General features: G+C 51.4%; 1 protein-coding gene across 1 annotated transcript in view; it reads left to right on the forward strand.

Moving 5' to 3' along the window:
* Nucleotides 1-330: 330 nt before the first annotated feature.
* Nucleotides 331-13,513, forward strand: part of LOC115098166 (extracellular matrix protein 2-like) — a 127,742-nt gene continuing 114,559 nt past the window's right edge. Inside the window, exon 1 of the mRNA XM_029614552.1 lies at nucleotides 331-723. Within this exon, the coding sequence (XP_029470412.1) occupies nucleotides 525-723 (199 nt within the window). The 5' untranslated portion in view covers nucleotides 331-524. The remainder of the gene's footprint in view (nucleotides 724-13,513) is intronic.

Here is a 13,513-nt window from a genome sequence, read left to right on the forward strand (position 1 = left end):
AAATTTCCACAAGAGACACAGAGGAACCTTTCACAGTGACCAGACCTTGAGGCCTACCAGGTGCCCTTACAGTAACTTTTAAAAGCGAAAACTGTGCCAGAGGCTGGAGAAGCTTCCAGCCTCTTCATAAAGTCCTTGTTTGATAAATACCTCTAAACTTGCTTATTCTATAATGGCGTGATTTCTTTTTATTTCATTATTTAATTAAAAGGGGGATTAATAGCTGCATGTGAGGTACTTACAATGGATGGCTGTGTGTGTGTGGGGGGGGAGGGATATATAGAAGAAGGGTGGGAGAGGGATACAGAGGAGAAATCAGACTGTGAAGGAGCATGGGGGGAGCTCACAGTATGTTTAATTAAGTTCCTCTCGGGGGGCTTTCGAGGCAGGAACTGGTTGGGGTTGGCCCATAAGAAGGCTTTCAGAGTCCCTTTCATTCCCTCTAAGAGAGGTGAGGGAGGAAGGGAAAGAGAGCAAGACGAGGAAAGAAGCAGAAGCAGCAGCTGCTGGGGAAAAGCAAGAAGATGGACCTGCTTCTGACTGTCTTAGCCCTGGCAGCCTGGAGTTGCACAGGCTGGACTAGAGACACGGCCAGAAATGTGAGCCTGCGAGCAGACAGGCCCTGGGCCTCCACTAGAGTCAAAGCTCCCAGGCAGACCTCCGAGAAGCAGGCATATGCAGGGGGCCCAGCCCCCAGCTGGCTGAAGCAAGGCTTCCCTACAGGTGAGTGCTGGTTTTCTAAGACTCAAAGTGCAAAATGACTATACTTCATCTGTTAGCAGAGCAATCTTTTTTTTTTTTTTTAACCAATTTCTTCTTTTTCCTTTGGGCTTCCAGCTCTCTCAGAATCAGTAGTGGGATGTGGTGCCATGAACCTTCACTCGCAGATATCTGAAAAATGTTCCCCTATTTTATACCCCCTCCCAACTTACTATACTCCAACCACTGCAGTGATGGGTCCTCAGCTGAGGGCCATGCACCAGAGCTCCTTTAGGAGCCTTGCCAATTACGGATTCCAAATTCAACCACTAGGTGTCGCCATTGAACTAGGGCTAAGACTCCTTCTCCTCTAAGGGCTATGAATGCTGCCTCTGCAGCACTCCCAGCGCTGGCTGAGCTGGATGGTGGAGGACCTGCGTCAGGAATCAAACCAAGCTCCTCCCTCCGCATGGCAGCACTGTGCCATCGAGCCAGGCAAAGGAGGGGAATATTTTATCTTAGAGGCCAGATGTGTTGTAAAAGTCATCAGGATTGTTTGCTCCCAAGGCCTATTTAGTTTTTTGTCAGACTGACCCTTTACTCCAAAAGATTCTAGGAACTTAAAACTCATGAGGAGTTGCTACAGTTGACAGGAGTGCTTCATAGCAGTAGAACATCCAGGTTACTGAATGGGAACGGGCATTGAGTTATTCCCAAAGACCCTTGCTGCTAGGAATGAACCTTTCAAAGAAGGGTGAAACAATACCAAAGGTCAATGTGTTTGGATAAGTTCTTGGAGGAGAAGTCCATTAATTGCTATTAATCAATTTTACTTAGGGAATAGCCACTGCTATTAATTGCATCAGTAGCATGGGTTCTTCTTAGTGTTTGGGTAATTGCCAGGTTCTTGTGGCCTGGTTTTTGGCCTCTGTTGGAAACAGAATGCTGGGCTTGATGGACCCTTGGTCTGTCCCAGCATGGCAATTTCTTATGTTCTTATGAGGGAAGCCTGTGCTGTTACTGTCTTGCGTTGTACTGTTCTGTGCTGGGGCAGTTTTCCAGTGTATATGTGTGTGAGGGAAGCTTGTTCTTTTGCTGCCTATGCTGTGTCAGTTCTGTGGAGAGGCAGTGTGCACTTGTGCATATGAGGGAAGTTTGTGCTGCCACTTTTATACCGTGCCTGTGCTCCGACGGGGCAGTGTGTGTCTGTGTGATGGAAGCTTGCATTGCTGCTGCCTGTACTGAACCTATTCTGAGGTGAGGCAGTGTGTCTATGTGTTGGGGGTGGAAGGTGGGGAGGGAGTAAGATTTTCTTATTTTTCTTATGGTTTGGCAGTTTCTTTCTACTCTTCTGGGCTTCCAGCTAAATCAAAATCGACCTTATAGTAAATAATGGCAGAAAAAGACCCAAGTGGTCCATCCAGTCTACCTAGCAGGGTTGTTTTTGTTTTTTTTTTCCCATTTAGGGTAGTAATTGCCACTCTGTGCAGGTTATCCCAGTTAATACAGGTTACTCCTTTTCTTCATTTCCATCCTTTAGCCATTAGGGATCCTCTGTGTTTATTCCACGTTCTTTTGAACTCCATTACCATTCTTGTCTTCTCTATCTCTTCCGGGAGGGCATTCCATACGTCCACCACCCTTTGTGTGAAGAAATATTTCCTGATGTTGTTCCTGAGTCTACCCTATTGGAGTTTCATATCGTGACCCCTAGTGCTATAGCTTTCTTTTCATTGAAAATGGTTTGATTCTTGTGCATCATTAATACCTTTCAAATATATTTAAGTCTGTATCATATCTTTCCTGTTTCTCCTCCCCTCCAAGGTATATATATTTAGGTCCTTCATTATCATAAGTCGCCCCACACCATTTTGGTTGCCTTTCTCTGGACCACTCATTCTATAATTCCTTCAAAACAAATTTGTCTGTGTGTTGGAAGCTTGTATTGCTGCTGCCTGCACTGTACTATTCTGTTTTGAAGGAATTATAGAATGAGGCGCTTTTCACGTTGGATTGTGTCAAGGAAGCACAGAGTACTTACTTCATCAGATTACCCAGTGCGAGCACATATTTTCTGCTTTTTAAACTAAGTTAAGTGTGAACTAAGATGTGATAAAAATTGACTAAAAAATCTGAAATGATTTGATGGTATCTCCACTTTACCTTTGGACACCAGGGACTGATGATTAAAAGTGACCCTAGACTGGTATAATCATAGAACTTTTTAGTTCATATACTGCAGTGTGGTATAATGGTTCTTTTAATATGAAGTTTATATCAGTAGTTATGACAAAAATAGAGACTGTTTGCAATTTGTGTTAAATTTTTACATACATACGTTTTTTTGCTATTGACTCCCAGATGCCAAACCTTCAACTACTCCTCGAGCTTTCTTAGATCACTTCTCATTCTCTCTATTCCAGGTGTGTCCACTCTGTTTTCTGTTGCTAAGCAGATTGAATTAGGCATTACAGGTGAGTGAAGTTATCCAGTGACACCAAACGGATTTATCTCACCGTGATAATAGAGCTTTGAGCTCTACTGAGCATGTGCGGGAGTACCCACATGGGCATTGCCTCATAAGCCTCCTCAGTCATTTTTTGTCTGAGTCCTAGTACAGATGTGTACTCTCTTTCCTCAGAATTTTTTCACAAACTTCATTTTTGTCTAATTCGTCTTTTTTTGTTCCCTCGCTGCCTTGGCAGCCCCCTTAAAGCACTTTTCAATGCTAAACAAAAAAAAGGTTACCACTGAAAAAGAGAAGTTGCGGTCCTTACTAAGAGACCTAGCTGCCTTGATATGTCCCAGAAAAAGGAGCCAACAGTGAGTAGTTTCAAGCAGTGTGTCTGTGGAAAGGTAATGTTCATTACCAAAGGCCATGAGCTTAGTTCTATCTGCCTGGGCCTGCAGCATGACCAGAAAAACTCTTATACCTGTGGTAGGATGTCTCTGTGTTTGCAATGGTCCAGAGCTCATCATATTGAGGAGCTACATAAATATCGAAGGAGTCACAGTAGATACTCCTCCTGCAGTGCTGCTTCTTTTGCCTCAGCAGTTAAAGGCTAGAATAGCAGCTTGTCCAAAACTCCACCATTGGCGCAAGCAAAAGCCACAGGGTTGAATTCCTGCAGTCATGGGTTCAAGAAAAAGCACCACTAGTTACCAGAGCTACAGGAGTTCGATTCCAAAAACCATAAACATTCAAAGTTTGGCGCATTGGCACCAGTGCCATCAGCACAATTTGCATTGAAGTCCATGTTGCGTTCGTGCCTCTTCTCGCCCCTCACTCCACCCTCTGTAGAATTCGTGGACCCTTGGACCGATCGGAACCAGATGGTGAGCCGCTGAGTAGGGTGATAGCGGAGGTCCCGATCGGAAGGCGGCAAGGACGGAGCTGTGAGTGGCTGGAAGGCGATCCTGGAAGGCCCTATGCGACCAAGGGCCGTGGCAAGGAAAGAAGGAACTGTGGAGCTGGTACAGTGGTGAGGTGGTCTTCGCCCTGGAAGCCGAGCCTCCCCCGAGAGGAGCTCGTAGGAGTTCGGCCGCTGGGACTTAGGAGAGCCCGCGGGGTCGGAGTCAGACGGAGTCCAAGGTTGTTGCTCACCAGGCCGGAGTCGTGTACCAGGGGATCGTCGCTTGCCAGTCCGGGATCAGAAGCCAAAGGATCGTTGTCAGCCAAAGCGGGGTCCGAGAGCCAGGAGACGTCGTAAGCCAGTCCGAGGTCCAGAGCCAGAGGGAACACCAAAAGCCGTACCAGGATCAGAAGCCAAGAGTAGTCGTAAGCCGGTCCAGAGTCAGAAGCCGAGAATCGCCGTAAGCCAGACCAGAGTCAGGAAACACAGGAGATCAGACGGAACAGGAAACAGCAATTGGAAGCAGGGGACACCTGGGAACCTCGTTGCAAGGCAGGGAATGGCTGCAGCTGCAGGGCTTAAGTAGCCCTGCAGCGTCTGACGTCATCCAAGGCTGATTCGGGCTTTTCCCGCGCTGGGCCCTTTAAGAGTAGGGCAGAGACGCACGCGCGGGCCTAGGGGGGCGGAGCCAACCGCGGGGAACGCCGACAGCGGGGGAGAGGCCGAGACGCGGTGCCTGAGGGCCCTGCAGGCCCGGGAGAGCTGGCCACGCGTTGGGGACGTTGCAGTCGGGGTCCCTGCAGCCCCGGGGCATGGGGGACCGGATCGGGACCGCGGCAAAGTAAGTACCGATCCCGGGGCCGCCCCGGGATCGCAACAGTACCCCCCCCTCCTACGCCCCCTCCCGGGGGGCCGCGGCTTATCCGGATGTGCCACATGAAATTGGCGAAGGAGATCCTTATCCAGAATATGGGCCGAGGGCTCCCACGAGTTCTCTTCAGGACCGTATCCTTCCCAGGAGAGAAGATACTCCCAGCGATGACGACGGAACCGAACGTCCAAGACCTCTTTCACCGTGTACGTGGTCCCAGGATCGGAAGCAATCTCGGAAGGCTCCGGAGGCAGAGGTCGAAAACGAGAGAGGACCACTGGCTTGAGGAGAGAAACGTGGAAGACGTCGTGTATCCGAAGGGTAGATGGAAGACGTAAGCGGTAGGAAACCGCGTCAACCCGTTCGGCTACCCGGAAGGGCCCGATGTAGCGAGGAGCTAGTCTCATGGAGGGAATCCTGAGCTGGATGTTCTTGGTAGAGAGCCACACCCTGGAACCAGGCAGAAATACCGGAGCGGGTCGCCGAGACTTGTCCGCGTAAGCCTTGAAGCGTGCGGCGGTGTGGCAGAGCTTCTCTTGCGTGGAGTGCCAAAGCTGCTGAATCTGGCTGGCCGTCAGTTGCGCCGCTGGCGAGGAGGTGGAGACAGATAACGGTAGTGGTGGCTTGGGGACCTTTCCATAAACCATCTTGAAGGGAGACTGTTGCGTGGCAGAGTGTCGATGTCGGTTGTAAGAGAACTCGGCCCAGGGGAGGAGAGCCACCCAGTTGTCCTGCTGCTCCCCTACAAAAGCGCGGAGAAACGTTTTCAGGGTTCGGTTTGTGCGTTCCACTTGGCCATTGCCCTGGGGGTGGAATGCCGTGGTCAGGTCTACCTGAATCCCAAACTTCTTGCAGAGTGCCCGCCAGTACTTGGCCGTGAACTGGGGCCCACGGTCTGAGGTGATATGCTGAGGCAAACCGTGTAGGCGGAAATGATGGACGAAGAGTTCTGCCAACTCAGGAGCCGTGGGTAGTTTGGCTAGTGGCACAAAATGAGCCATCTTAGAAAAGCGGTCAACCGTGACCCAGACCACCGTTTTCCCTTGTGACGCGGGCAACTCGACGATGAAGTCTGTGGAGATGTGGGTCCACGGCTCCGCGGGTACAGGGAGTGGCTGAAGGAGTCCCCAGGGGCGACCAGGCAGAGGTTTTTGCTGCGCACATGTGGGACAGGACTGGACGTAAAGGCGGACATCCTCCTTTACCCTCGGCCACCAATAGAACTCAGTCAGAAGCTGGAGAGTCCGGGCTACCCCGGGGTGCCCCGCCGTCAAAGAATCGTGTGCCCATGCTAGGACCCTCCTTCGGGCACGCACAGGAACCACCGTTCTCCCTGCCGGTGCTAGTTCGGTGGCTGCCAGTTGGACCTTGGCCGGATCCAGAATGTATTGAGGAGGGTTGGGGCCGTCCTCACTCTCAGAAACACGTGAGAGGGCATCTGCCCTAGTATTCTTGGCTGCTGGCCGATATCGGAGAACAAAATCGAACCTACTGAAGAAGAGGGACCAGCGTGCTTGCCGCGGATTGAGCCTCTGTGCATGGGACAAGTATTCAAGGTTCTTGTGGTCTGTGTAAACCACGATGGGATGTTGGGCCCCTTCTAGCCATTGACGCCAAGCTTCGAAGGCCAGCTTAATGGCCAGTAGCTCCTTGTCTCCAATGCCGTAGTTTTTCTCAGCAGGCGAAAACTTTCGGGAGAAGTAGGAGCATGGCCGGGTTTTCCCGTCTTTGGAGACTTGGGACAGGACGGCTCCCACGGCCACGTTGGAGGCATCCACTTCCACAACGAACGGACGTAGGGGATCCGGGTGTCGGAGGCAAGTGTCCTGCAGAAAGGCCTCTTTGAGATCCTGGAAGGCCTGGACGGCGGTTGAAGACCAATTTCGTGCATCGGCGCCCTTGCGCGTGAGGGCCGTTAATAGCGCCACCAGGGAGGAGTAGTGCGGAATAAAGTGGCGGTAGAAGTTGGCGAAGCCTAAGAACCGTTGGATAGCCTTCACTCCCACAGGCTGGGGCCAGTTCCGGATGGCAGCAACCTTCTCAGGATCCATGCGGAAGCTGGTAGAGGATACAATGTATCCCAGAAAGGACAGAGATTCTTCCTCAAACTGGCATTTCTCCAATTTCGCATACAGTTGGTTTTCCCTCAGCTTTAGCAAAACCTGTCGTACATGCTGCCGATGTTCCTCGAGGTTCCGGGAGTAAATCAACACGTCGTCAAGGTAAACAATGACTGATGAGTACAAGAGGTCACGTAGCACCTCGTTCATTAGGTTTTGGAACACCGCTGGAGCGTTGCAGAGACCGAAGGGCATGACGAGGTACTCGTAATGGCCGTCCCTGGTATTAAAGGCGGTCTTCCACTCGTCGCCTGGTCGGATTCGTACGAGGTTGTATGCCCCTCTAAGGTCCAGCTTGGTAAAAATGCGAGCTCCTTGCAGGCGATCCAGGAGCTCCGGAATCAGAGGTAATGGATAGCGGTCTCGTCGGGTAATCTGGTTCAGGCCCCGGTAATCAATACAGGGCCGAAGAGACCCATCCTTTTTGGCCACGAAGAAGAAGCCGGCTCTAGCCGGAGAGTTAGACGGTCTGATGAACCCTCGATCCAGGTTCTCTTTAATGTAGGCGGACATAGCCTTGGTCTCGGGTAAGGACAGAGGATATACTCTCCCCCGAGGAGGCGTGGTGTCCGGGAGCAAGTCGAATGCGCAATCGAACGGGCGATGCTCTGGGAGTAACTCTGCCTTCTCCTTGGAAAAGACATCCTGGAAAGACTGGTACTGGGGTGGCACTGTCAGAGGAGTGGCCAGGAGCGGAAGCATCTGTAGCGGGCGAGCAGGAAGACAATGGCGGGCACAGCCTGGACCCCACGATGTGATCTGGAGAGAGGACCAGTCGATCACCGGAGAATGTTTTCTTAGCCAGGGCAGTCCAAGGACGAGTGGGTGAATGGACCTCTCAAGAATGAGGAAAGAGATCTCCTCTTTATGAAGAAGACCCACCTGAAGCTGAAGCGGAGTCGTATGAGTAGCTATGGTTCCTGGGAGGGGTGTCCCCTGGATGGACGATACTCGCAAGGGTGGTTCCTGAGGCACAACTTTGAGTTGTAGTTGTTGCGCCAGGTCTCGGAGGATAAAATTCCCCCCGGACCCGGAGTCGAGGAGTGCCAGGGTATCGAAACCCCCTCCAGGAAGACAGAGTTTAGCTGGAACAGTACATGGGGAGTCCGGAGAGATACTGCCTAGAGTCAACTCCCCACTAGACCCTAGGTTCGGGCGTTTCCCGGACGCGCTGTGCAGCGAGCCAGAAAGTGTCCTGCACCACCGCAGTAAAGGCATAAGCCCTGCGAGCGCCGACGCCTCCGCTCCTCGGCCGAGAGAGGACCCCGGCCCAACTGCATGGGTTCTTCAGGCGGGGAAGCAGCTGCCGCAGGAGGCGAAGCTCGAACCCGAGGTGGCGTGGTTCGCCGAGCAGGCTGTCCCTGGGTGGCCTTTCTCTCTCTAAAACGGCGCTGGATGCGCCGATCCACGCGTCCAGCCAGTTCTATCAGCTCCTGAAGGTCGTCTGGGAGGTCCCGAGCCGCAAGTTCATCCTGGAGCCGGGGGGAAAGAGCCTCGAGGAATATTCCATGCAAACTATCCTCCCCCCAGGCCAGCTCGGTGGCCAAGGTCTGGAACTCCATTGCAAATTCCTCGAGGGGGCGATTGCCTTGCTTCAGCTGGAGGAGCTCTGAGGCGGCTGTGGAAGCCCGGGAAGGTTCGTCAAAGATCCGCCGGAAAGCCTTGACAAACTGCACGAGGTTATTCAAGCAGGGGTCTTGGCGCTCCCACAGGGAGGAAGCCCAAGCCAAAGGTTTCCCATCCAAGAGGGAAATTATGTAAGTCGTCTTAGACTGATCCGTGGTGAACTGCGCCGGCAGGAGGTCGAAGCGAATATAGCAGTGGTTGAGGAATCCCCGACACGCCTTCGGATCTCCCAAGTACCTAGGGGGCGCTGGCATCTGTACTGGGACAGAAGAGCCCGGGTTGACCTGAGACGTGGATGCTGCGGGATGAGCTGCGGAAGTCCCCTCCACGCGATCCGCCAAGCGTTGGACGGCTGACATCAGGGTGTCGAGGCAGGATTGCTATTGCTGTAGCTTCTGGGCTATGCCTGGGATAGCCTTTAGACCGGCAAGATCCGCCGGGTCCATGGCCTTGCAATCTGTAGAATTCGTGGACCCTTGGACCGATCGGAACCAGATGGTGAGCCACTGAGTAGGGTGATAGCGGAGGTCCCGATCGGAAGGCGGCAAGGACGGAGCTGAGAGTGGCTGGAAGGCGATCCTGGAAGGCCCTATGCGACCAAGGGCCGTGGCAAGGAAAGAAGGAACTGTGGAGCTGGTACAGTGGTGAGGTGGTCTTCGCCCTGGAAGCCGAGCCTCCCCCGAGAGGAGCTCGTAGGAGTTTGGCCGCTGGGACTTAGGAGAGCCCGCGGGGGCGGAGTCAGACGGAGTCCAAGGTTGTTGCTCACCAGGCCGGAGTCGTGTACCAGGGGATCGTCGCTTGCCAGTCCGGGATCAGAAGCCAAAGGATCGTTGTCAGCCAAAGTGGGGTCCGAGAGCCAGGAGACGTCGTAAGCCAGTCCGAGGTCCAGAGCCAGAGGGAACACCAAAAGCCATACCAGGATCAGAAGCCAAGAGTAGTCGTAAGCCGGTCCAGAGTCAGAAGCCGAGAATCGCCGTAAGCCAGACCAGAGTCAGGAAACACAGGAGATCAGACGGAACAGGAAACAGCAACTGGAAGCAGGGGACACCTGGGAACCTCGTTGCAAGGCAGGGAATGGCTGATTCGGGCTTTTCCCGCGCTGGGCCCTTTAAGAGTAGGGCAAAGACGCGCGCGTGGGCCTAGGGGGGCGGAGCCAACCGCGGGGAACGCCGACAGCGGGGGAGAGGCCGAGACGCGGTGCCTGAGGGCCCTGCAGGCCCGGGAGAGCTGGCCACGCGTTGGGGACGTTGCAGTCGGGGTCCCTGCAGCCCCGGGGCGTGGGGGACCGGATCGGGACCGCGGCGAAGTAAGTGCCAATCCCGGGGCTGCCCCGGGATCGCAACACCCTCTTTACCTGGATGCGACTCCCTTCGGCTCTGACGGACAGTGCAGCCATGGCTTCTCTCCGCCTCTTGGTCCCGGTTCCCCTGGGCTGGCCTGATGCTACGGATCCGCCATGTTCCAGATGACGTAAGGGCGCACGCGCACGCTCCAGACTTTGTACCAGCATGGGCGTGAACCTCGGGGGCGTTCCCCCGTAGCGACGTCATCCATCTGCACTTTAAAAGGTCTTTGTTTGCTAACCTCTAACGAATTAGCAAGGAAATCCAACGGGACTTGCTTCGGCAGTCCACGATTCTTGCAACAATGATCCGAGTCAGCTGGGGAACCCATCCCCACTGCGCGGCCTTTTCAAACTTACCAGGAGTACCCGCTCCATGGGGGCTCCACTCTCTCTTCTTGATTTCAGATTGCCAGAACACTCGGAAGATTCCTCACTCCTGGAAGCGATCGCGGACGTGAACACAGTGAATTCTATTACATAGGAATCGGTACTCGCTTCATGAGGGCCTACTTTCCTATTGCTCTGAAGACTCCCTTCCATCCAAGACGTTATCGCAGGTACAGAGATCGAGTTACATTGGCAAGATTGCAGATAGGAACCGGTACTTGCTCCACGAGGGTCCACGTTCCTAGAATCTACTACAGACTCTCTTCTACTTTAGAAGCCATTTCATATACAACAATTGTGAGTTCTTATTACAGACTGTTTGTGGGTACTAGTGCTCGCCTACGGCTCCTGTTCCTGAATGTACTGAAGATGCTCTGTGGCATAGAGACCATTGCAGACATCTACTATTGTGAGTGTACCATCTTGTATCCAGTATACCCTGTCTACTCACTACTTCTAGTCCCTTTCTACAGCTCAGCGACCCAGAGATTATATTCCAGTATTAGAAGGACTTCAGCCTTGCCGGACACAGCGACTCACTACTGCCACCTCTGGTGGTCCAGCTTCCAGTGTAATAAAGAACTATTGTGTTTATCTCATATTCTAGCCTAGCCGGTGGTTCCTCTCAGGATCTCCTCCTGAGGGCGCTGTCATCTGCCATCAGCCCAGGGATTCATCATTTCCTCCAAGTGGTCATTCCTTTCACTATTATCACTTTGTGGGAGCCAACCACTACAGATCACTGACTCCGCTCACGGAAGTATTATATAGACAGCTGCTCCTCTTTCTCTGAGACTTGCCAGCAGCTTATATATATATACAGATTGCTACTCCATAGCGGGGGGAATGATAGACTGCTATCTCAATAGCGAAGTACTATATTCCTATTGCCAACTCCTCTTCCTTGGAGAGTTGATCCATAACAGATTGCTACTCCTTAGCAGATTATACAGCTTGCTACTTCCTTTCCTTACAGGAGTATCTAACAGCAGTTCGCTAACAGAATTACAGATAGCTAACTCCTCCCCTCTGGAGGAGCAGGTCATGTCATATCGCTATTTCTTCCCCTTTCAGGAGCACAGCAGAACAGCTTGCCAACATCGCCCTCCTGGCGGAGTGAGTGACAGCAGATTACTAACTCCTCCCCTCTGGAGGAGGTGAGCATAACAGATTGCTAGCTCCTCCCTTTTGGAGAAGGAGAGCGTAACAGATTGCTAACTCCAGTGAATCTGGCTGAAAATATTGAAACACAATTAACTCCAGTGAATCTGGCTGAAAATATTGTAACACATTTAACTTCAGTGAATCTGGCTTTAGTTTGTTTTCTTTAACTCCAGTGAATTCTGCCTTCAAGAAAAGAATTGGAGAAGCTTAAAATTGAAGTCAGCCTTTAAGAAAAGAATTGGAGAAGCAGTACTCCTGGGGATTCAGCTCAAGGTATTGGATGTTTGTAGCCCATGGAACCGGTTCACCTTTCTGCCTTGCAGGCTATACCGGGCGTGGCTCAACGCCTTTCAGAACAGCAAGAAACCCTGGAGAAACTTACTGCAGCCTTTCACCAGCTTCATACACAAACGGCACAAAGCACAGCTTCTATACAAGAAAACCAGTTACCAGAGATAACTTTAAAATCAGCTGTTCCACTAGTGGCGCCTGTTCGATTCTCCGGAGAACTCCAGAAGACTCGAGGCTTCCTGAACCAGTGCAGCTTACACTTCACTCTACAACCTTTAAAGCAGAGCTTTCCAGGAGGTCCGGGGGGCAAGATGGCGGCTGACTAAGCTGGATCGGAAGAACGCTCTCTCACTGTGTGTTTATGTTTCTTCGAAGATGCCTCCTAAAAGAAAGGGCAAAGTACGCTTATATCCCACCGAAGCTGCTATGCCCTCTTCCCAGAGATTGATAACATCCTACCATTCCACTCCAAACACTGAAAAGGAGGGCGAATTCCCCGCTGTGAGTAACCTCGAGGGAGCGAGGGAATCACCAGGGGAGGTGACTCTGAGCCCTCCGTACCTTCAACCTCCTCCGGTCCTGAGATTGACTGGCTCCTCTCCCAAGCCCGGGGCGCCGTTGGATGACATCGAATCTGCGACTCCGGATGGTGGGAGCTTGAGAGCGGTCTTACTCGGGCAGACCTTAGCACAGTCGCGGTCGGAACAGCGTCGGACAGCGTCGGAGCTGGGGCATGTTTCCTGACTTCAACGCCGGACAGTGAATCTGGAACCTCGGCTGGAGCGACAGGAATGCCAGAAACAGCAAGGGAGGAAAACGACTTGACCCATTTAGAAGATATGGGTGAGTCTTTTCATATTCCACCTAAACCTGAGGTTGTAACGCTGGAAGCGTTATGGGATTTAATGGCCACTTTAGGCCAGTGTCATAAGGAACAAGGGACAGAATTGAAGCGTGTAAAGAAAAAGATGGAAGTACTGGAAGAGAAAATGGAGGAGCAGTCTTCTGGATTTAAAGAACAGATTGGAAAAACAGAATCTTTAACATCTAAAAACTCAGACTGTGTGGTAAAACTGATAAAAGATATTAATTATCAAAATCGGAGATTAGAACAACTGGAAAATTTTAATAGAAGGTTAAACTTGCGTTTGTTAAATTTTCCTAGAATCTTAGGTCAAGACTTGCTTATAACTTTGAAAACGTTTATGGTAGAAGTGTTAAGATTTGAAGAACAAAATGTACCGGTAGTGAATAAGCTGTCTTTTGTACCAATATCTACTAGTACAAGAAATAACCAAAAACAGCCTGAGATATTAGAGAATCTAACGCAGTTTCTGGAAAGTTCTGCGGAAGATGTCTATGAACGGGGAACCCTGATTGTGACTTTCTTTAATGAAGCTGATTTAAGTCAAATAATGCAAAGATATTTTAAAAATTTATCAGCTAGTTTCTTTACTCAGCAGGTCAGAATTTATCCTGACCTCACTCGTGTCACACAGGAGAGACGCCGTGAATTTTTGGCTTCAAAGTCCCAAGTGATAGCTCTTGGTTATAATTTTACATTGAGATATCCTTGTAAATGCCTTGTTAGAGCGAATGAGGAATCCTTCATTTTCTTTATTCCAGAGCAACTTAAATCCTTTATAAATGCTAGGAC

Source organism: Rhinatrema bivittatum, chromosome 1, assembly GCF_901001135.1.
Source record: "Rhinatrema bivittatum chromosome 1, aRhiBiv1.1, whole genome shotgun sequence".
Classification (NCBI taxonomy): Eukaryota; Metazoa; Chordata; class Amphibia; order Gymnophiona; family Rhinatrematidae; genus Rhinatrema; species Rhinatrema bivittatum.